Raw genomic sequence first — 23,140 nt, forward strand, 5'->3', positions numbered from 1 at the left:
TAACTGGCTTTAAATGGCAAAAGATATAACCTTAGGTGGACTCATTACAAGACTAGCAAGAATTTGACCAGTGATGTTAGAACACACATTCACAGATGCTAATTTGTATATATGCTCCCTCACATCAGCACCAAACCCAGTAACCTCCATGTAACCTCCCCTTTTTCCACACTCTCCATAATACCCTGGAGACAGTAAAAGAGTTTATATTCTGTGTCAAAATTCCAAACTTTGTATAAGCTCATTCACATTCCGTAAATGAAAAATAGAAAAATGAAATTGCATGAACCTTTTTCATTTATAATATACTTTTCTGAAAGCATTTCATTGATACCTGTCCTGTTGGGTTGCCTGGATTTATTACAACCAAGGCCCTAATAGTGATGCCATTAGACTTGGCTTCCTGCAGTTGTTTCTTAAGCTCAGATACTTCCAAACCCCATCCTGTAGCTTCATCAAGATAGTAGGGAACTTGTAAAATCCAAAAGAAAGTTGTAATTACAACAACTAGCCGATCAAAAAATGGTTGGACGGTTAAAGGAAATCCCTATTGCCAATCATTTAGCAAGTTTTACCGGGAAAGAAAGCTAAGAAGTAATCCTCAAGAAACATAACGCAACTTGATATAGGTCAGTTAAAGCTTGGTCAATGAAGCAAAAAGTGAGTACTTACTTCACTAACAGATAATTAAAGACAGCTTACAAATAACTAAATACTAAATAATGCTTTAAGTTATTATATGCTTGGAAACTAGATGCACTAACAGTAAAAACGTGACAGATAAAACAGTCACACAAAGCAAAGACAGCATTCTCTACATGTAAACTAGTGTATCCCTAATTCATAATAAAACCCAATGTAAAGTCAATCAATATCATATATCAAGGGAAATCAATCAAGCATACCCCAACAGATGCCAAAACATGAAGATCATGCTAAACATTAAGAATAACTCAATGTGACTACCTTAGGACTTAAAACCATGCTAATTGGACTTATATTTCAACACTCAACATTGAAAACAAGGGCCCCTTCTTTCTCATTAAAAGATAGAAATGAAGTAAAATAAACACAGCATAACCATTTTCTCAAATGAAAAATCACACTCTTAAGGCATATAGAGGTCATTGCAATTAGGACTTCTTAATATTATCAATATCATATAAAATATTATCGTTCAGGTACATATACATCGTTCAGGTGCATATAGAGGTCATGCAAAAATAATATACATATAAAAGCCTAGATTGAATAATTAGGACCCATCCATCCCTGAAGAAATCATCAGTTTAAAGCACTATAATGTTTAAAGGAGTCATTTCATCTCAAACTCCATTATTCAACCACCAAGTAGAACTTTGACAAGGAACTATGAAAAATGAAAACGCTACAACAAAGAAGGTACCCAACCGTGCTAACCCTTTTACAACTCGTCTCTCGAAAGGCTATATCTTCCAGGTGGGATATATGATGTATATGCTTTAATAATGGACTCGTATACGTCGATTCCTTTCAAGTACTCAGCTTGGTTTAGAAACTGCAGTAAGGTAGAAAAGACAACAATTAGATACTCAGATCACATTTTGGCAGTGAATGTTAACTGAAGGGAGTTCTAGTTCTTCTTGTATCACATACTTGTATTCACACGGTAGATCATCTCTGTCAACCTTCATTAAAATGCTAAGTTACTTGGACTCGGGTTTGAGTGTCGGATATGGTTATGTATCCAACATGAGCAAGGTTAGTCCTTTTTATGTTTTGTCATGTATTTGGAGGATCCTTGGAAGTTATATCCCCATATCCATGTGTTAGACATGGGAATTTCAAAAAACAAATGAAGAGTCCAAGCAACATGGTCATAATGTGTATTGATTCTATACTCTACTCTATATCAGAGGAAAAAGTGTATAAATGCTCATAATCCATTTTCCATCATATATACCACTTGCAAGTTGCAAGAGATGGGATCCAAATGTGCATATGACAAAAAATTGTAACTTCTTGAATCCTCAATGACGAGTCCTTTGTGGTTAAAGAGTACTATAGGTTTCGGCTATCTGCACTTGTAATACAAGATGCAAGCATAAACATGACAATACTAATGCAAGAGGCGCCTAATTGGGGTTAACAGTACTTTGTGTGAGTGTGCATAAATATGCAAGCATGCACATTAACATATAACGATAATAATACAAGATGTACCTCATTATGGTCATGAAGCAAAACAGGAGTGTTAGCCATAGGTGAAAAACCAATAGCTCGCAGGCCCTGTTGCCGAAAATAAAGAGAATCTGTAGCAGCGGGAAAAATCTCTGGCTTCCCAATCTTTCCATTAGCTTTCTTGATAGCTTCTACCAACAAAGCCCACCATGGATTCGACCTGTCAGTAGCAGTTATGAGTGGCCTTCCCCGGTAATCTTGCGTAGAACCCTTTTGCTTAAACTGCAGACAGAAATAATTAGTTCAGGAAGCAATTCGGTATCACACAAACAGCAACACACCATGAGAAACTCATACAAGTGGGCAGCTTTTTTCTTTTACTAATATTTATCGCCTTTGTTTCCACTGGAATGCACTGATCTTGTATTTAGACAGTGACTCAGATGATATCAAATCGATACAAGTTGACGAGTGTCACTATCTTCAAAAAGCGGGAGAGGGGATGCGTGTACGGTCATATAACTGACAGTATGAGCAGAACAAAATATTGAACAAACCACAGGACATAATCATACTGATTTCAAGAAATATATTGCAGGATGCCATGAAATTTTGTACTAATAGATCCCAAAAACATAGTACACCACCCTTTTATTCTTACAGGATGCCATTTTTTCTAAGAGAGAAGTGTTTCACTTGCTCTACCTCAAATGACATGTTTCGAGAAGCAGGTGCCCATTCCTCAGCTATCCGTTTCTCCAAGAATTCTGCATTAACTGTTGGTGGTATTCGAATATCAAAACCAGTTTCTGCTTCAGACGGCTGCAAATTCATAACAAAACCCTGGCAGAAAAATATAAAAGAACCCACGTATGTTTGAGATAGATATTACATATATAACTATCTTTTTTTCCATGAATGCAAAATGGCAACAAAATTGATGATAGACCAGCAGAATGAATGTGTGCAGTAACGGAAAGGAGAAAGGTAGGCTAAAAGGCCTAACTGACCATGCATTAAATGGTCCAGCATTTTTAGCACAGAAAGCTTAGTCCTTTAGTTCCTCTAGCAACCGAGTGCTTTAAGGAACTATGGAACATAGATTAATGCACATTGTTTTCCATCTTCAATGAAACAATGCAATCAAGCCACAGCTTTCCATGTTCATATATACTTAACATATTTATTAGGGTTAATGCAATTTTTGATCCCTGAACTTGGCAACTAGGTCCATTTTGGAACCTCACTTTTTTTTATCCACTTTGGTACCTGAACTTACCTGAACTTGACAACTAGATCCATTTTGATCTTTGAACTTGAAAAATGTAAAAGTTTGATAACATGGCACTCTATTGAGTTTACTGTTTAATACTTAATAATTACTGTTAAAGACATCAAATTGACACAAGAAAATCCACTATTGAGTCAGTAAGAAATTATTTCTATTCCATCAATGTGCATGACTAACATTTCATATCCAGTAAAAGCCTCATGAGATGCTTCATATTACTTGTCAAAGAGTATATGCTCCTCATGTCTTGTATAAAGATTCATACACTAACATTTTGTTTTTTAAAAGAAAGATTATCTATTTCTTTAATTTTCCAAAGTGTTTGAGGAAAGGAATCGGTATAAGCTCATTAGGGCTCTTAAAGTTCTAGTGCGTCAAAGCCAAGTGACAAGTATGGTTATAGACTGCTCCTGAGACATGAGCAAAAATTTGGTTATCTTCTGTGCTTTTATGATAAATATCTGAAGCTATACTATTAAGAAAATATCTAGTGAAATCATAACTAATAGCAATGCATGTAAACTAACTACAAGGACTTTAACAAGTAAAGATTTTAGCAACTAATTATCTAAATTTACAGAGACTTACTGTGGGAGAAGGCGTGCCAGCCTTCAGAAAGGCCATGTTAACCGAAATGACTTCTCCTTCACCCTTCAAACCAGCTTTGACCAAATCAAACTGCGAAGCCCTGAACCTCCTGATACTCTCAATGCTCTTGAAAAGGTTCTCAATTGCACTGTTGTCGTAAAGCTTCGCCCCATGTCCAGGAGCTCCAGTAGCCTTTATCACCAGCCACCACGGCATCCTCTCTCCATAGAATAACCTGTAATTCTCATTGGGTGAAGCCAACCCTGTTCCTCAAAACAACATTATGTTATCATCACTAACAGATATACGGCCAACTAGCGGATCAGATATCTGCAATGTCAATAAAATTCAAACCCGCAAATTTGCTTTAAAATCTAAATCTGTTTACTATCCGCAGCAAATCCAAATATAACTAAGATATCCAAATCCGCTAAGATCAGTATTTAGTAAGTCCAAATACTTGTTTAAAATAAAATTTTTTAAATAGTTTGGATATCCAAATCCCTTATTCCCCAAAACAGATTCAGATAATGGATATAGGAACATTAATATCCACATCCATTCCGAATCCACTTACTAAAGTACCCAAATACAAATATTATCTGAAAAAAATTAAATAAATATCTACAAATACCCAAGTCCCAACTATTGTACTTACAAATTCAGGTCCTCACCGGCAAGCTCAATAACGAACAAGAAGCATTGCCCACCAATCTATTAACTATTAACTATATCAGCCATTTCAAAACATGGTTTTACAATTTTTTTAATAAATTTTAAAAAGTAAAATCTGGTTCACCTTCATCAAGCACAATATCAACATTCATATTCTTGAAAACATCGGATTGAGCCAACTTCTCAAGACCGTCATGGCCACCAATCTCTTCATCAGGGACAAACGACAAGTAAAGTGACCGTTTTGGCTGAAACCCAGAAGCCTTCAACCTACGAACAGCCTCCATATACTGCATGCCCACGCACTTCATATCCTGGGAGCCTCTAGCGAATATATTACCATTTTCATCGATGTGGGCACCGAAAGGATGATAATCCCACTTCGAACGCTCAGAAGGGACGACATCGGTGTGGGAGTTGAGTAAGATAGAAGGAAGGAAAAGGTCGGAGCCTGGCCATTTGAGGATAACGAGCGGCTTTCCTTGGACGAACTCTATGACTTGGGTTTCTAAAGAAAGGGATTCGGCTAAGGATAGGATGAATTGGGTCGATTTTTTATAGTTCGGGGATGGTTGGGATGTGTTGATTCGGAGGTATTCTTGGAACCTTGATATGATTTGGAATTGTTCATCTTGGGTCGGGGATGGTGTTGGATTTGTGAAGCTTAGAAGTGAAGAAAAGAGTAGAAGATGAACAATGACGCGTTGGCAGGGGCTGCAATGGCTGTCGCCATACCTATGATAGATGCCGCAAAGAGAGAGAACCGAAGTGCGGAATGAGGAAATTAGAAGACAAAGGCCTTTCTCTTATACAGTTGCAGTAACCTGGAGACCCAGAAGCGGATGAAGCTAGAAGGAACAGAAGAGAAACAAAGGGGATCGGGGGAGGGTAAAACAGGGAGGTTTGCTGAAGCGGTAGCTAATCTGGACAAAAGAGGGGGAATAGAAATCGGTGGTTTTCACCGATTAGGAAGGTAATGGATTACAAACGTATTAGTAATTCATCAAACCAAACAACGGAATATAGCCGGATTAGGTGGGGCCCACCGATTAGGGGTGTATTGGCATAGCCAATACACCAAACCAAACATAGTGTAAAAGTTTTAATTAAATTGGTTCAAAATTTTAAAAATCCTCTTTAAAATCTTAAATTATAGAAAAAGCTACGAACTCAATATAAATATTCACTTTTATTCCATGAGCGGATCTTATCGAGATATTATTTCAATTATAAGTTTATTGAAATAAGTTTTTTGTGTTTTATAATAATAAATTCTTATCATGGTTATTTAAATGTGTATCGTTTATAATTAAGGATAAATATTACATTTATACATAAATTTTGGTCTAATGTGCAATTTGATATATGGACTTTGATTTAGTGCAATTGTATATATTTGAATAAATGACTACATACGTTTATTTTCATATTAGATTAGTATAATTATTTGTAAATGTAATATATAAACATAAAATAATGATAATTCGATAAAGTTGTTAGTGATTTGTGGAAATTAAATCAAATTAAAATTTTATATATAAAATCATATAAAATTAAAGTTCATGTACAATATTATACATTGAATCTAAGTTATATATATATTATAATAAACATCGATAATGGCGATAGAACAATCGAAAAACAATAAGAAAATAAAAATAAAAACATACAGATTTTTACGTGGAAGCTCTTTCGAGAAAAAATAACGAGCAGAGGAGAATAAATTCACTAATGTTGAAAAATAAATGATACAAAAAGAGTGTCAACTATACCTATTTAAGGGTTTTTCAACCCTATTCTAGTTAAAGTCAAAAAGTATAAGTATAATTCTATACATACTAAACTTGTGCGATATTGGGTCTACGAGGTCGGCCTCTCGCTCCACACATCTCTTTTATTTTGTCACTATATTTATTTATTCAACAAATGAAAATTTTCGAGTCACATAATCTCTAATAATATATAAATTTGAAAATTATCACTTGTGATTATGGATATAGCTAAATAATAATAATAAAACTAAATTAAATTGTACCTTTCACGTGGCTTAACCATAAGCATTAAAAGCAGCAAATAAGTGGGGGGTGGATCGGCACATGAAAATATCTCTTATCTTTTCCTCTATATATGGGTTTTGTTCAGCACTTTGCTTTTATGAGTAAACTAATTTTTCTTTAAGCTCAAGCAAATTAAAATTATATCTGACATAATTTTTGAAGTAAAAAAAATGTTTTCTGCTATAAAATAATATATATATAAACATTAAAATTTTAATTTATTGGATAAATTAATTTTAATATAATTTAATGGATTCATCGGGGGAGATCTCTGAAATGGAAATATTTTTATTTTGGCATTTTAAAATTTTAAAATTTTAAATTAATAAAAATAAAATTGTACTTTGGCTCATTTAAAAGTGATGAAATTTTAATTTAATCATTTAAAAATTATAAAGATATAAACTACTAAAATACTAAAATTATATTTCTATTATCATAAAAATTATAATTTAATTTTGACCCCTGAAATTTTTACTAATTTTACCGCAGGAATTCGTGAAACTTAACAATATTAAATTTAAAAAGTTCTATTTTATTATAATTATTGTTATGGTAGCTCATGATTATAGGTTGAAACCTATGATAATTGAAACATATACCAACTTTAACACGTGTTTATAAGTCAAATTTAAACATGATATTAACACATTTTATATTTGCTTAAGTCTATTTCGGTTGAAAATATGAGCCTAAAAATTTACTCGACATTGTCCATATTTGTAAATACAACACAAACTCATTTTAGATTTGCCCATATATTTTTTTAATTAAAAAAGATATTTATATTTTTAATATTTAATAGATCATTTATTAGAAATTTAAATATAGAAATCTTAGCAATTTTTAATATTTGCATTATAGGATTATATATTACTATAAATTTTGTGATATAAATTATATAATATATACATGTAAAAACGGGTTAAGCTCAAGCCTTGAATATTTGAGCTTGAGCTTGATTCATATTTTATATTGACCTAATTTTTTTACTCAAGCGTATTTTTCGAGCTTAATATTTTTCTTAAATTATTTTAAAATTCATACAGACTCAAAACGGATAACTCAACTCATGAATAAATCTATTCAAAATTGATATCATATTGGCTAGATCGTAAAAACCCGAGTTCTAGATACAGGGACTAAATATATATATACAAACTTAGAGATTAGAAAATAGGTGTTTTGTTCCATAATTGTGGCCAGTCTACTTAAGTAGCATCGTCTATATCTATATCCTTATCCCCAATACTTGTTGCTTACCAAATGAATGAAAATGACACTCTCCCGACGACCTTCTTTTATTATTACTATTATTATTATTATTATTTAGAGATAATATAATTTTTTTCTATATTTGTACTTAGAATTTTTATTAATATATTTTTTATTTTTGAATTTGAAAAAATATAAAAATTTGTCAAAGTGCCATATCATCACTTCAAAATTAAAAAATGTATATAAAATTCCAGGGGATAACCTTATACAATATTAGAGTGTTACATACATAATTCTAAAAATTAGACTGGTGGTTAAATTGGTCAAACCACTGGTTTCCGATTCAGTCGGTTTGATCGGTTAATTTCATGAAAATTTTTAAAAATAAAAGATATTAAACCAGTTCAACTACTGGTTTTTATCTCATATTCTAATTTTTATCAGTTTCGAGTTTCTCATTCAGTCAATTCAATCTCTTTGCTTAGATCAGTATATCGATTGATTCTCAATCCAATCGGTTCGACCGACCAATCTAGTCCTATTTTAAGAACATTAGTCTCATCTAATTTGGATAGAATCAAAGTTCAAAGATCAAAATGAATCTGATTGCTAAATTTAGATACCAAATTAAAAAAATATATAAATATAAAAATAAACCTAATTACCAAATTCAACAACCAAACTTATATCATCCTTTCAACTTATAATTGGTGACAAAAAGGGGATATGATATGTTGATATAACAAAATATAAGCAGGAGTTCGAGTTGCCTTATCCTATAAGGCAGGTATATAGGTTTTAGTTTTAGGTTTGGCTGGATATCCCATTTGCTCCATGGAAAATTCCGACTAAAGATAGAAACAAAGCATTTAGGTCACTTTTTCGCGTCAATTCGTATTAAATTAGTAAACGATTTTAGTTTCTATAGTTGAAATCAATTGAAAATTTCGAAAGTTTTGAGTTTCCAATAAGATAATCTTATTTTCCTTGCACTTAATTTTAATCATGGATCGATTTAATCATTGTTATTTGGATAATAAAGATAAATATAGTATTTAACTCTATTGACATGAGTATCGTTATTAATACAGAAAGACGTGGGTTTAAGCGCGTTGAGACCTATTATCCTCCTATTTATGAGTTGAGAAAATATTATAGGTAATTTTAAATATTATATATAAAATAAATATGATAATGTAATATTAAATATTATCTAGCATTTGTTTCAACGAGAAAATTCAATGGTGTTAATGAAAAGTTTATTTTTGGTCTAACTTTATTTAAACAAAATATTTATTGATATTAAATATTTTATAATTTTAAATAATATTAAGCTTTTGTAAATTTCTAGTTATTGGTAGCAGTGGTACAGCAGATTGAATGGGCCAGGAAATTAGGTAATGCTGCCCAACTGCCCAACTGCCCTAAATGCTATGGAGTCTAAACATATATATCTTATTAATAATGGATAAAAAGGCTTTGGACTGTCTTAATTTGAGGTTAGATATTTTGAGGGTTTGAAATTTCATGTCTTGAGCTCATTTTTTACTACTCAGTTTGGTTCAACTTAGTTCGAATTTAGATGAATGTTTTTTTATTATTTCAAATTTAGTCATAATGATGTGACATTTTATAGTATGTTAGATATTTAATCGGATTTTTTAACATTCAAATGGTTAAATTGGTGAACTTTTCATAATGTGAGGGACTAAAATAGTATAAAAAATTAAAACCCAAATGAGAAAAATGATTTGTATAAAATGACTTAGACCAATTGATTCTATAAACTGTCTGTTTAAAAGTGTCTGGTAAAACTTAACTAATAGTTGAAATCAATATATATAGAATGACAAATAATGGCATGACACATTTTATTATTCTTAGTTATAATTATGTTATGTTCTTAATATGTGAAGAAGAAAGTAATTATTGAGCAAGTATAGTCAGATATGTCATACTACATATCTAATTCTCAATCAAATGTGAAATATATTGTCTATCGATATGTTTTTTGTTTTGGAGAGATTATGCTCAAATTAACTAAAAAAATTCAAAACTCTATTTACCAAATACTCCCGTAACTTTTTTTCATATAATGAAAATTTCAATATGCAAAATAACAATATTAAAATCAACTTTTTTTGAATTTTTTTTAACCAAGATAAATTTAAATTAACATATTATATAAAAAATAGAAAAACTATTTAAGAAAGACATAATTTAAGTTTTTTTTTTAAAGAAAGAAACTAGTTCTGGGGTTAAAAATTGAAGAAAATTGTGATTTGATTGAAATGTACTTGAAAAGGGAACAAAGTGCACTGAATTCTGAAGTGCTTGGCTTCGAACTGCAAACACTTTCCTTAACTAAAGGAGTTTTAACTGTGTTTGCCATTATCCAAAAATGTTAGAAAAAGAACAAAAAAACAAAACAAAGATCCAGGCAAATCGAGTTTTAATGTAATAAAAAATCAATATCCTATATCTGAAAATTAATTTTAAAAACAAAATTACCAAAAGAGGTAATTCAGGTATCTAACTAGATTTGCCTTTTAACCTGCCTTATTTTATTCTTAAAATTAAATCATGATTACTCATATATAAATTTAAAAAAAAAATTAATTTATATATAGGGTGAAGATTTATTTAAGAACGGTGAATTATATAAAAAAATATTTTTGTTAAAAAATCATAAATATATATAAAATAATAAAAATAAAATATCACTTCAAAAGTTGATCAAAATCTATGGAACCAAGAGTTGCCATTGCTGAACGTGACATGAGATAAAATAAATAAACATGGTTATTTTAGGAAATGAATTGATTTTTTTAAATAAAAAAAATATTAAATTGATTTTCTTAAAAATCAATGAAGCGTTAATTTTTGTTTTCCCTACATCAGTCGGTCATCACTTGGTCAGTCAGCCCTGACTTTTAGGAAATATTCCGTAAATCAATATTAAATAAAAAAGAAAAAAGAAATATGTAAAATGAATAAATATCCCAAAGCAAAACAAAGTAAAAACATTTTTTTTACCCTCACTGTATTTAATCCAAGCTTTTCTGGATTGTAACAAAACCCTAAAAGGGTTCTTGTAAGAAACAATCGCCGCTTGATTTGATCTCAGCCGTCTACTCTTTCTCTATATATCATTAAACTTCTTTCACTCTTTTCTTTGATCTCCCAGCTTCAAAAATAAAGCTTTTTTTTTTTTTTGGCCCTTGAGCTATTCTTCTCTATTTTTAATATTTGTTGCTGTTTTTTACTTGAAAATCATGGCTTTCTTACATGGTTTTTGTTGGTTGATTTATGGTTTCCAAATTTGAAGAATATTTAAAATTTGGGCACCCTTTTGTTTTTGTTTTTCTTGGTTTGATTCTTGGGCACGTGGACTTTTTTGCTGTTTATGAGTTTAGGGAAATTAAAGTTTTGATCTTTAACACATTTGGTAGCTTAAAGTGAGAATCTTTAGTTTGTAAATATGGGGTTTAGGTGTATTAGTGTAGAAAAGTTTAGTTTCTTTTGGATTTAGCGGCTGATTATCGGTTTTGGGTAGTGATTGTTTTGGGAGTTCTGATAGAGATTAATGATCAATTAGGGTTTTTGAATGATGTTATCTGAGTTAGATAGGAGACCAATGATAGGAAGTAGTGAAGGATCATTCGGGGATGATTTAGAGAAAGAGATAGGATTATTGCTCCGTGAACAGCATAGTAGGCAAGATGCTGATGATCTTGAACGCGAGCTGAACTTGTATAGAAGTGGCTCTGCTCCTCCTACCGTGGAGGGTTCACTGAGTGCGGTTGGCGGTTTGTTTGGGGGTGCCACCTCCTCCGCTGCTACTGGTGGTGGTTTTGCTGCCACCGCCTTTTCAGCTTTTGCTGGAGCTAAAAATGGAAATGGATTTGCATCTGAGGAAGAACTCAGGTCTGATCCAGCTTATCATTCATACTATTACTCGAATGTGAATCTCAACCCGAGGCTCCCACCTCCTTTGCTTTCAAAGGAGGATTGGAAGTTTGCACAGAGGTTGAAGGGAGAGGGTTTAGCTATAGGTGGGATTGGAGATAGGAGGAAGTTGAATAGGGCTGATAATGGTAGCAATAGGTCGTTGTTCTCGATGCCGCCTGGGTTTGATACCAGGAAACAAGAGAACGAAGTAGAGGCAGAGAAAGTGCATAGCTCTGCAGACTGGGGTGGTGATGGACTGATTGGTTTGTCTGGTATAGGACTTGGAAGCAAACAGAAAAGCTTTGCCGAAATTTTTCAGGTGATAACCGATTCTTAGTTGTTTTTAGACAGTCTGCCTTTTTTTTTGTTGCTGATAATAATTTGCTTATTTTTGCAGTCTTCGATTGAAAAATACTCAGTGATGTATGTTTTAAATCATATCTATGACTGATATAATTATTTCCCAATTTTGTGGTTCCCAAGGTTGTGATGGTACTATGTGCATACTTAGTAGGTGTATTTGTGATCAATCTTCTGTTGTGGTTCACACATAGCTAGGTTTTTTAAGCTTTGAAGTATATCCAAGTTTAAAATAATGCTACATAAAATCTTGCTCGTTTAAGTTTTCAAGTTGTTCCTTGTTCCTTAACTTTCTATGTGACTATCAAGATCTTTCTGTAAATATTTCAGAAACTTCTGGACCTTTACCTTCTTTCTTTTGTGCAGTGATCTAATATCTAAAACCCTTGCAGGATGATTTGGGACACACTGCTCCAGTCGCTAGGATACCATCTCGTCCTGCGAGTCGTAATGCTTTTGATGAGAACTTTGAGAATGTAGGTTCTGCTGAATCTGAGCTCGCTCATTTGCGGCGACAACTTACTTCTGCAGATCCTTTAAGGTCAAGTGGAAGTGGTCAGGGATCGTCTGCTGTCCATAACATCGGGCCACCTTCTTCATACACCTATGCAGCTGCTGTAGGTGCTTCAATGTCTAGGAGTACCACTCCTGATCCCCAACTCGTAGCTAGGGCTTCTAGTCCTTGCCTGACACCAATTGGTGGAGGCAGAGTTGGCAACTCAGAGAAAAGAAACATAAATAGTCCAAGCACATTTAGTGGCGTCACATCTGGTGTCAACGGATCTGATGATCTTGTTGCTGCTTTATCAGGCATGAACTTGTCATCAAATCATGGGATAGATGAAGATAATCAGTTAGCATCACAAATTGAACAAGATGTTGAGAATCACCAGAATTATCTGTTTGGTTTGCAAGATGGTCAGGATCATATCAAACAGCAGGCATGCTTGAAGAAACCAGAATCTGGCCATTTACATATGCCTTCAGTTAAGAGTAATGGGATTAGATCGGACCTGAAAAGCCCTTCCTTGCTTTCTGATAGGCAAGCTGTGCTCCAGAAATCTGCTGTTCCCTCAAACAATTCTTACTTGAAAGGATCACCTGCTTCCACACTTAATGGCAGTGGCAGCTTACCTGCTCAATATCCGCATGGTGATGGTGCCAATGCATCATTTCCAAACTATGGGTTAAGTGGTTACTCTTTAAATCCTGCTTTGGCCAATATGGTGCCCAGCCAACTTGGATCTGGGAATTTGCCACTACTGTTTGAAAATGTTGCTGCTGCATCAGCTATGGCAGTCCCTGGAATGGACTCCAGAGTGCTTGGGGGAGCTTTTGGTTCTGGACAGAACATTTCAAATGCTGCATCTGAGTCCCATAATCTTGGTAGAGTTGGAAGCCAAATAGCTGGAAATGCTCTGAATGCACCTTTCATTGATCCTTTGTATCTTCAGTATTTAAGGACTTCTGATTATGCTGCAGCACAGCAGGCAGCTCTTAATGACCCCACTGTGGATAGAAATTTCCTTGGTAATTCATACATGAACTTGCTTGAGCTTCAAAAAGCTTATCTCGGAGCTCTGCTATCACCTCAAAAATCCCAATATGGTGTTCCATTGGGTGCTAAATCTACTAGTTCAAATCTCCATGGCTTTTATGGAAATACCACCTTTGGAGCTGGCATGTCTTATTCTGGAAGTCCCTTAGCAAATGCTGTTCTTCCAAATTCTCCAGTTGGACCCGGTAGTCCTATCAGACACACTGACCTGAATATGCGTTTTCCATCTGGGATGAGGAATCTAGCTGGGAGTGTAATTGGACCGTGGCATTTGGATTCAGGATGTAATATTGATGAAAGCTTTTCCTCCTCCCTACTTGAAGAGTTTAAGGGCAATAAGACGAAGTGTTTTGAACTTTCAGAAATTGCTGGTCATGTTGTTGAGTTCAGGTATTCTTGTATCCTAATCAAGTTTTATGTTGTCATACTGTCATATCCTGACATTTTTATGCTTTTGATGAGCAGTGCAGATCAGTATGGCAGCAGGTTTATTCAGCAAAAACTTGAAACAGCCACAACTGAAGAGAAAACTATGGTTTATGAGGAAATCATTCCTCAAGCTCTTGCTTTGATGACTGATGTTTTTGGTAATTATGTTATTCAAAAGGTATCTGCTTCTTAATCTGTTCCTTATCTGCTTAGTCTTACAATTTTATGTTTTATTGTCTTTACCAAATGAAATCTTAAATTTGTACAGTTTTTTGAACACGGACTTCCAAGTCAGAGAAGGGAACTTGCTGGCAAGCTTTTTGGTCATGTATTAACTCTTGGTCTGCAAATGTATGGATGTCGGGTGATCCAGAAGGTATTAGCAAATATTATTGCTATTTTATTGGACTTCATTTTGTGTATTTTTTTTCCATTTGGTTTGCTTATAATAATCTAGTTGCTTGTTGATTCTTATCATTTATCAACCTCCTCATAATTGCTGTTTCTTGACAATTTATGTGTTTCTTTCTAAATGACCCCAGCATGGTTTTGTATTTGACAAGTGAAAATGTGCCTTAGTGTGATAGAGTTTTACTTCTCATTTCATGCAGAATTGATCCAAATCTTTATGTTTAGTTTGTAAATATGTGCTAATATATATGCTTTAATAATTGAGCTTTACTCTGTCATCGCCTTAACTTGTTTTGTTTTATAGATTTCTTAGTGTTCATACTAATTGATATTATTCTGGATGGTTACACCAAGAATACTGCCTTGCATTCTGACAATTATGTATGATTTGTTTGACATTCAAGGCCATAGAAGTTGTCGATCTGGATCAGAAGATTAAAATGGTTCAAGAGCTTGATGGTAGTGTGATGCGTTGTGTACGTGATCAGAATGGCAACCATGTTATCCAAAAATGCATCGAATGTGTTCCTGAGGAGAACATACAATTTATAGTTACAACATTTTTTGATCAAGTTGTGACCCTTTCTGCTCATCCATATGGGTGCCGAGTGATACAGGTCGAGAGCCTTTTTTCTTTTTCCTTTTTTGATTTTGTTTTGGCCTTTAGAACTACCTTGTAGAATGACCAATGTCTGTTCTGTATTTTTTTTCCCGTTAATACTACAGAGAATATTGGAGCACTGCAAGGACCCAAAAACACAGAGCAAGGTTATGGACGAGATTCTAGGATCTGTTAGCATGTTGGCCCAAGACCAGTATGGCAATTACGTTGTTCAGGTTGTGATTCTTTTCTGAAAACTTATATTTCGCATATTATAGGATTTTTTGGTTGAAAAGTAATCAATCAATGAAACCTTCTGGAGGGTCTTTACCCTTGTTGCCTTTATGTCTATTAATACGCTTTCCATCAATTTTTTGATATTTGTTGTTTATTTTTATAGTGTATCTTTCAATTTGTTTATGCCGTCTACTTGTTGCTTGAACTGACCTTTTTTATTTACGTAACAGCATGTACTGGAGCATGGAAAGCCTCATGAGCGCTCAATTATAATTAAGGAGTTAGCTGGAAAGATTGTCCAGATGAGTCAACAGAAGTTTGCCTCTAATGTTGTTGAGAAGTGCTTAACTTTTGGCGGTCCTTCTGAACGTCAGTTATTGGTGAATGAAATGCTTGGTTCTACTGATGAGAATGAACCTCTTCAGGTTTGGTCCATTTTGTGCTGAATTTTTATAACTTGCTGATCTCACTGATGTCTCGAGATGTAATATGTCATGAAAAAACTGTGATCGGAACGGTCTTTCTAACATTGATTGCATGGTCTTCAAGAATTAGCTTTTTTCGTCACCCTTTAGAATTCCATGTCACTTTACTGACTTCCATTTGTCTGTTTCAGGCAATGATGAAAGATCAGTTTGCAAATTATGTTGTACAGAAAGTACTGGAGACTTGTGATGACCAGCAGCGTGAGCTGATCCTTTCTCGAATTAAGGTCCATTTAAATGCATTGAAGAAGTACACTTACGGAAAACATATTGTTGCACGTGTAGAGAAACTTGTTGCTGCTGGGGGTACTGATACTTTCTTACCTTCTATGACTGCTTTTTAGTTTATGTATATCTGTTCATGCATGGTGCAAGCAAGTTCCCTAGAGCTGAAATTATCCAGTCACTTAAAAAATATGGATTCCACAACAATTTCACAGGCTCTACACAAGTCAAGATTGTGATTGGTTCATTGCATTATAGTAATCGTAGAAGATATACTCTCACGACATGTTTTCTAGTATCTTTTCATGAAGTTGCCTTTTAACCTCTTTCTGCATTAGTAATAGCCACACTTTTGGCAGGCAGAGTTTTCGTACTTCCCTGTTTACTTTTTTAATACATTGCTTTGAGCGTTTTAGAAAGTGAAACAGGCTCATAAACCACATTTTTATGATGATGAAACCGTAGGAATTTGAGCTAAAGCGGGCATATATATGGCTGTTGAAATGACATGATTCCTATTATTGGATGTTGAACTATTATACGAATATTCACCTCTCTGTTTGGTCAAGTTCAAATTTGATCCATTTTCCAGTGTTGAAACCTTCTAATAGGCGATATTGCATGTTTTTTTTTCAGAAAGGAGAATTGCTGCTCAATCTCCACACCCTACTGCTTAGTTGGTGTAGGAAATAATGTGTTTGTACAGCTAACAGAAGCTATTACGAGAGCTTCCCCTATCTTAGAGCTATGCTTCTACCTATCTTTTTAGACAGGTAAGATCTGTATGGAAATAAAAGAAGTTGTTGCTTGTACTGGAAACTGTACATTTTGTAGCTTAAGATTGTATACATAGAATCGACCAAACCCGAGGTTTCTGTTGTCGGACACAACAGAATGCTACATGCAGAGGAGATCGAATGATTATACGAGTTATTAAGGGTGTAAAAATTTTAAAAATGGTGAGTTTAGTTTATATGATAACCGCGCCTGTACAAAATGTTGGCTTGTGGAGAGCTGTTGATGTTTAGGTGAGGCCACTGGTTTTTTCCCCACTCAATGTATGCTTTAATGACATTTACTCTTTTTTTCCCTTCAAAATGCACTTTGTTTTTTGTTGCCATCAACTTGTTCACATTTTTGTTGGATTTTATTTGATACTTTCTTTCCTAATGATCAAAGTTCATTTTTTTACTTACAAAGGCATAGAGCAACCGGCTACTATCATGATTACACTTGCACAAGATTGCAACAGCAATTGTAACTGTGAATCAATGTGATCCATTACACCACACTCAGCTTAATAGCTTTCTCAAAATGATTACACTGGTATAATCCCTTAAATAGTTGAAAGGGTTCCACAAATTGCTAGCACAGTCGAGTATGTATAAGGATTAAGCTCGTCATTGAAGTTGTTTGTTGAGGGGAGGTCGACTTCTTTCAAAGAAGTCTTAAAAGTGTCATTTTCCCGGAATTGATGGACTCTGGGATAATTCTGGTTATCGGGATTTATCTCTAGACCCTAAAGAGAGCTCAGTGCTTGGACAACTTGTTTACATCGCAAGTGTGTTTTGTTGGGTCGGACTGTGTTGGTACATTGCTGCATACCAAGGGAATATATACATTCACGCTTGGTAGGTTGAAACTGAACTTATAGCATACAAGGCATCACCCCGAAAGATTACTTGTATGTTATTAGTTGGGCGATAAGGCCCTTCCAATAGTAAATGGCCATATTTTTTTACGGGTGATCCTGCGTCAAGGCACTCACACTTTGTGAGGTGCACTTTAGGGGCCTTTTCAAGCATTTGGTTCGTTGAGGGGTTCGTTTTGCTCTTGACAGACATGTTAAGATCTTCCTTAAAAGCCTTCAACACAATTATACTTGGAGAAGAACCTACAAGCTTGATCATCATACGAGCCGCAGCTAGCATAACCAGCAATCAGAGCCGCAGCTAGCATAACCAGCAATCAGACGACAAGATGAAGCAGACATGAAACATCTCAATGAGGCATCCCATTGGCGCAATCTAAATATAGCATACAATATCAATAAGGCTAAGTACTTAGTAGCTCGTCTGATCTCTGCAATCAGAGCAAGGTCCAATCTTACAAATTCTAAACCCATCAAAGATTAAAATCTGCAGTACTTCCCAACAGATTTGTTGACGAGTTACCATTTTCTTCCTATTCTAGTTTGACAATGATATACTGACGCAATCACTCTCTCACACATATTCTTTCCGGCAATTGGATGGACACAAGCATTCATTCTTGAGAAAAATTTATTTTTAAGCAAAGTTTGAATCTTTAATGGACCAAGATAAGGACAAATAGAAGGCCTTGTACAGACATATCTTGGAAATTGAGGCCCATGGCCGGCATCCTTGGTGTCTATACAATGACCAAACTTTCCATTTGGGAAAAAAATTATGAATACAATGAGGGCATTTTAGTATTTTTGGTTTTCATTTGTTTCTGTCTAAAGTGACGAGCTTTTTGAACCATCGATGTAGTTTATCCTCAGAAACAATGGTTCAGTTCCACGCATTCAGCTCCCACCACAACTATTACAACCCAATTTCAAAGTTTTGCTGCCAAAAGTTCTAATTTTTATGATTATCAGACACACTACAGAATTGGGATTAATTCATGAATACGCATGGATTGTTTCGTTCTTTAACACCAGAGACTCTTCTTTTTTTCCCTCACTTTTCTTCTAGATCATTCTTCATTCTTCAAAAGCAAGCAAATTTGTCAATACCCAGTTTTAGATATTGCCAAGGTGGTGGCTTTGGCTTTAGTCTAAGACCATTTGCACCAGTTCTTTTCAGGTATTATAAAAAAAGAAACAGTCGTACCCTTTTGAGAGCGAGCTGGAGAGAGTCTCCTTATGAAGTTTTGGGTGTCTCTCCTTCTGCAACTCCGGATGAAATCAAAAGGGCTTATAGGAAACTTGCTTTGAAGTATCATCCTGATGTCAACAAAGAGGTCATTTCTGTTAAAAACACATTAAAGTTCCCATTTTCCTGTATTTTTGGCTTATATATTTTTGTTAATTTCAGCAAATAGAACAAAGGCCTATCACCACATAGTTATTGCATATTGAACAAATTGGATTTTGTTTTATGTGCTGGTTAGTAAATGGTTTTTGTAATTTCTTGCTTTGCAACAATTTCCCATGTTGTAGTCAGCAAGTTCTCATATTATATGCCATGTTCTATTGTTCAACAATCTTGTTAGTGTAGGTTTTCAGGTTTTAAACATAAAACAATGGCTGTCCAGGAACTAGAAAATCCTTTGCTTTGAGAAGATATTGGCTTTGTCAAATTAGCGAATCATATAATTAAGACTTCATAACCGATTGAAAGCAATGTTTATTATATAATAGTTTCGAGGTTGTTGTTTGTGCATCTTCAGTGTTCCTTCATAGTTGGATTGCATTTAAGCCTGCTTCCTTTCTGCATTTGCTTTTTGAAGCCTTTTTGCTTTGGTTTTATGTTTACGGCTTTGGTGTACTGAGCGAATTCTGGTATACAGGCAAATGCACAAGAGAAATTTATGAGGATTAAGCATGCATATAATACATTACTAAACTCTGAATCTCGGAGAAGATACAACCCTGGAAACCGAACATCTGATTTTTCATACTCAGGAACTCAACAAAGCCAAAGCCCGAATACCCAAGAGGAAGAATTCTATGGATTTGGTAACAACCTAAGCAAATTAATTACTTTTAGTCCTAAAGGATTTATATTCTTATGGTGCTTGTCCAATGCATACGCCTTTGAAGTGTTCGCATTTCATTTTTATTTTTTAGCTAAAAGATCACCATTTCAATATGTTCTCGCTGTATGGAAGATGTTTGTGGCCCATGCCGTGCATTGTGTCGGATATTGTAGTGGCACATCTCATACTTTCAACCGTTTTAACCTATCTTTTTATGACCATCTAACTACCAATGAAAGGATACTTAAAATTTATATGTTTTATTATATTTATAGGAGTTAGGTTTATTTTTGTTATTCTTATACTTAAACGCTTCGTGCTGCAGGTAATTTTTTGAGGGATGTTCAAATTACGCTAGGTAGATTTGTACTCTCTGTTGAGATTGTGAGAAGGATAAGATAAAATTGCATCATTTTCTAAATCTTGTCTAACATCTGTTTTATCTTTTCCCTACAAGTGTCGAGTAATACCCCATTTCTCGATATCACTCATATTTTGATTTGTGTTGCAGAGGACTTCTTTAGAGACCTTCAAGAAGAATTTCAGAATTGGGAAGCAAGTGCATCTTCGCAAGAAAAGCCGAAAAGCTTGTGGGAGGAATTAGCGGTATGATGCCATTGTTTTTAGCAGTTCCAGCATATATGAAGAGCTTAATCACACTGATTCGACCTTTAGTTCATAATAAAGAATAGCTTTGATTAACTAGTTTGATTTCGCCCTTGGCAGGCTATCGGAGAGGAATTTGTTGAATTTCTGGAGAAAGAGCTCAACATATCTGATGATGAATTCGAAGAAAACAACAGAAACGACTTCAGTAATTCCGAGAAAACAGGAAGCAGTTTTCGAAATGAAGCTAACAAGGGTAGCAGCATCGAGGAGAACATTGATGAAATAGAAGCTACTCTTGCTAAATTGAAAAAGGAGCTAGGGTTATAACAAAGGAAATGCAGCTTTTATATGGCCTTGACAAAAAGTCGAGCTGTTTTGTGAGCTTACCATGCTGGAAAGTGAATTGCAATAACATTTCCGAAGTTCACATGCAAAAGAAACATCTATGTACGATTTAGAAGCTCCAAGAAAGGGGAAGGTACTTCCATACCTACTTTTTCAGAATTGTATAAAAAGGCTTTTTCTCTGACTTTTACTTGTTAATTCCTTTTTTTCAACCATTTCCATTTCTTGATAAACTGGTAGCATATAGCAGCATAGTGATTGACCATTGTATGCCATGGTTTGTTCCTAGCCACAATTTAGTAGTGTGATTATTTGTAATCCAAAAACAAAATACGTATTCTTATTGATTGATAATCTAAAAGCAAATTAAACCATTGATACTGCATTTCCCTTTCATATTGTATCTCTATATGCTTTCGAGATCCATAATTCTAACTGCTTGGTGATCGACAAGCTGTTTTTACAAAATCTTTTGATATGTTTTACTCGAAAGAATGCTGGGATACTTGTCTTTATTTTAGCTCTAACACCTGCTTAGTGAACCCATAATGGCGGGACTTTATCAACTCTCGGTTCAACAGTGAAAATCGGGCTCAGTTCCAGGCTGTTGAGGCAACTTTGCTCAGAAAGTTCGATTTCATGGTTATAAGGAGTTGAACACCATCTAAAACTTGAAGGAACGATATTAAAACTAGGACTTTAATTTGTTATATTGCTTTTAAGTTGTTTCCGTGGTTCTACAATGGCTGCTGATACTTTCCTGGCTGTGATTTATGTGGTCATTGCTGAAGATCCTGACCGCTTCATTTATAATAATGGCTTCCATGATCCTTATTTGCACCTTTATGGACTAACCAGTATCCACTCCAATGGTCTATTGCAGCTCACCAACACTTGAAAACTAGCAGTTCCTCATGCATTTTATCCATCTCAATACACCCCAAATTCATCTCGATCTTGTTCGTAGTGGCCATGGCAAAGCCTTTGTCATCTCTCCATCTGTAGATTTCAGCCATGCTAATGCAAAGCCAATATGTAGGACTCTTTAATACCACAAACAATGGAAATTCTGCAGATGAAAGGAATAATACAAGCTTGTAGCTCATCAATGTACATCCAAGACAGGCTTGGGTAGATTACACTGATGGAAAAAAACTACTCACTGTAAACTTGGAACCAACCACAAGCATTCCATGAATTCAATTACTTTAATAACTCTTTAGCTTGGGAGAAGCTTCAAATTTGAACATCTGTGTAAAAAAAAAAAAGAACTTAAGGCTGAAGATTTTAAGATTGGCAAAATGATATTCAAATTTCAATCAAATATGCAATTGATAGCACGGGTTACAAATCACAACATCGAACAACAAGACCCAATCTGTTATTTCGACTAAACATTACCAAAGCTCCTCTAATTACAAACCTAAACCCTAAATCATCTAACCGCCAAATCCATACAAAGTCCTGCCCTGCCTCTTCAGTGCATAAACCACATCCATGGCGGTCACCGTCTTTCTCCTAGCGTGTTCGGTGTAGGTGACAGCATCGCGAATGACGTTCTCCAAGAAGATCTTGAGGACTCCACGGGTTTCCTCGTAGATTAAGCCACTGATACGTTTCACTCCTCCCCTACGAGCCAAACGTCGAATCGCCGGCTTCGTGATGCCCTGGATGTTGTCACGGAGGACCTTACGGTGGCGCTTCGCTCCTCCCTTGCCAAGTCCCTTACCTCCCTTTCCCCTTCCCGACATCTTCGATATCGAATGAAAATTAAGAAACTTGAATGATTTGGATAACGAAATTGGAAAACTTGAGGACCGGTACGAAATTGCGAGTTATTTTATAGTGGGAACTGGGCAGCTTTTTGTTGAGATAGTGATCCGTGGGTTGAGCTTGAAGATAAACTACGGCCGTTGATTACTTATAATGAAGGGTTCAAATGAAAAGAAGTATTGGCGCGGATCGGTGACCTGGATTATTACCAGTTACTTAAAGCGCTTTTCCTCTTCCTGTTTGGGTTAGATCCAAGTAGCATCCCAAAACTATCATTCAGATTCTAAATTAGTCCCCATAATTTCAAAACTGTTTTCAATTGAATCCTAAAAGCGTGAATATTGCCTCAACCACATCTTTTTCGTTAGTATAGCCATCACTTTTAAGTGTTGAACGCCGGTTTTAATTTAACATAAAGAGTATTTTTAGAACACATAAATC

General features: G+C 34.7%; 4 protein-coding genes across 9 annotated transcripts; 2 read left to right on the forward strand and 2 right to left on the reverse strand.

The window, feature by feature from the left end:
* Positions 1-335: 335 nt before the first annotated feature.
* On the reverse strand, positions 336-5,677 carry LOC107953104 (aminoacylase-1). 5 transcript variants are annotated; one of them, XM_041075486.1, is made up of 5 exons: positions 4,839-5,652; positions 4,040-4,302; positions 2,866-3,003; positions 2,203-2,442; positions 336-444 (listed from the first exon to the last, which is right to left on the reverse strand). In XM_041075486.1, the coding sequence occupies exons 1-5, from the start codon at positions 5,023-5,025 to the stop codon at positions 361-363; spliced, it is 912 nt and encodes a 303-aa protein (XP_040931420.1). In that variant the 5' UTR covers positions 5,026-5,652; the 3' UTR covers positions 336-360. The 5 variants fall into 5 exon arrangements, with proteins under 5 accessions (XP_040931420.1, XP_040931419.1, XP_040931418.1 ...); XM_041075485.1 differs by having other exon boundaries at positions 336-450; XM_041075484.1 differs by having other exon boundaries at positions 336-471.
* Positions 5,678-11,028: 5,351 nt separating this feature from the next.
* Positions 11,029-17,366, forward strand: LOC107953100 (pumilio homolog 2). Its single transcript, XM_016888324.2, has 9 exons — positions 11,029-12,259; positions 12,693-14,248; positions 14,324-14,465; positions 14,556-14,663; positions 15,103-15,315; positions 15,425-15,535; positions 15,767-15,961; positions 16,153-16,327; positions 16,883-17,366. The coding sequence occupies exons 1-9, from the start codon at positions 11,597-11,599 to the stop codon at positions 16,921-16,923; spliced, it is 3,204 nt and encodes a 1,067-aa protein (XP_016743813.1). The 5' UTR covers positions 11,029-11,596; the 3' UTR covers positions 16,924-17,366.
* A 1,325-nt stretch (positions 17,367-18,691) lies between these two features.
* LOC107953101 (dnaJ homolog subfamily B member 9) lies at positions 18,692-21,300 on the forward strand. Of its 2 annotated transcripts, XM_016888325.2 has the most exons (5): positions 18,692-19,234; positions 19,784-19,952; positions 20,298-20,330; positions 20,484-20,578; positions 20,699-21,300. In XM_016888325.2, the coding sequence occupies exons 1-5, from the start codon at positions 18,896-18,898 to the stop codon at positions 20,906-20,908; spliced, it is 846 nt and encodes a 281-aa protein (XP_016743814.1). In that variant the 5' UTR covers positions 18,692-18,895; the 3' UTR covers positions 20,909-21,300. The 2 variants fall into 2 exon arrangements, with proteins under 2 accessions (XP_016743814.1, XP_016743815.1); XM_016888326.2 differs by lacking the exon at positions 20,298-20,330.
* Positions 21,301-22,219: 919 nt separating this feature from the next.
* LOC121204827 (histone H4) lies at positions 22,220-23,046 on the reverse strand. Its single transcript, XM_041075488.1, has one exon. It carries the CDS (start codon positions 22,675-22,677, stop codon positions 22,366-22,368), a length of 312 nt encoding a protein of 103 aa, XP_040931422.1. The 5' UTR covers positions 22,678-23,046; the 3' UTR covers positions 22,220-22,365.
* Between the last annotated feature and the right edge of the window lie 94 nt (positions 23,047-23,140).

This window comes from Gossypium hirsutum, chromosome A08 (genome assembly GCF_007990345.1).
Source record: "Gossypium hirsutum isolate 1008001.06 chromosome A08, Gossypium_hirsutum_v2.1, whole genome shotgun sequence".
Classification (NCBI taxonomy): domain Eukaryota; kingdom Viridiplantae; phylum Streptophyta; class Magnoliopsida; order Malvales; family Malvaceae; genus Gossypium; species Gossypium hirsutum.

Excerpts from the sequence above, each read along its gene's own strand:
- LOC107953104 (XM_016888328.2), bottom strand. The coding sequence starts at position 5,025 with ATGAAGTGCGTGGGCATGCAGTATATGGAGGCTGTTCGTAGGTTGAAG. Across the intron at positions 3,004-4,039 it reads CTGGCACGCCTTCTCCCACA|GGTTTTGTTATGAATTTGCA; the intron begins GTAAGTCTCTGT and ends TTTTTCTGCCAG. Across the intron at positions 2,443-2,865 it reads CTCGAAACATGTCATTTGAG|TTTAAGCAAAAGGGTTCTAC; the intron begins GTAGAGCAAGTG and ends TTCTGTCTGCAG.
- LOC107953100 (XM_016888324.2), top strand. The coding sequence starts at position 11,597 with ATGATGTTATCTGAGTTAGATAGGAGACCAATGATAGGAAGTAGTGAA. Across the intron at positions 14,249-14,323 it reads GGTCATGTTGTTGAGTTCAG|TGCAGATCAGTATGGCAGCA; the intron begins GTATTCTTGTAT and ends TTTGATGAGCAG. Across the intron at positions 15,316-15,424 it reads ATGGGTGCCGAGTGATACAG|AGAATATTGGAGCACTGCAA; the intron begins GTCGAGAGCCTT and ends TTAATACTACAG.
- LOC107953101 (XM_016888325.2), top strand. The coding sequence starts at position 18,896 with ATGAATACGCATGGATTGTTTCGTTCTTTAACACCAGAGACTCTTCTT. Across the intron at positions 20,331-20,483 it reads GGATGTTCAAATTACGCTAG|AGGACTTCTTTAGAGACCTT; the intron begins GTAGATTTGTAC and ends TTTGTGTTGCAG. Across the intron at positions 20,579-20,698 it reads GCTTGTGGGAGGAATTAGCG|GCTATCGGAGAGGAATTTGT; the intron begins GTATGATGCCAT and ends CGCCCTTGGCAG.
- LOC121204827 (XM_041075488.1), bottom strand. The coding sequence starts at position 22,677 with ATGTCGGGAAGGGGAAAGGGAGGTAAGGGACTTGGCAAGGGAGGAGCG.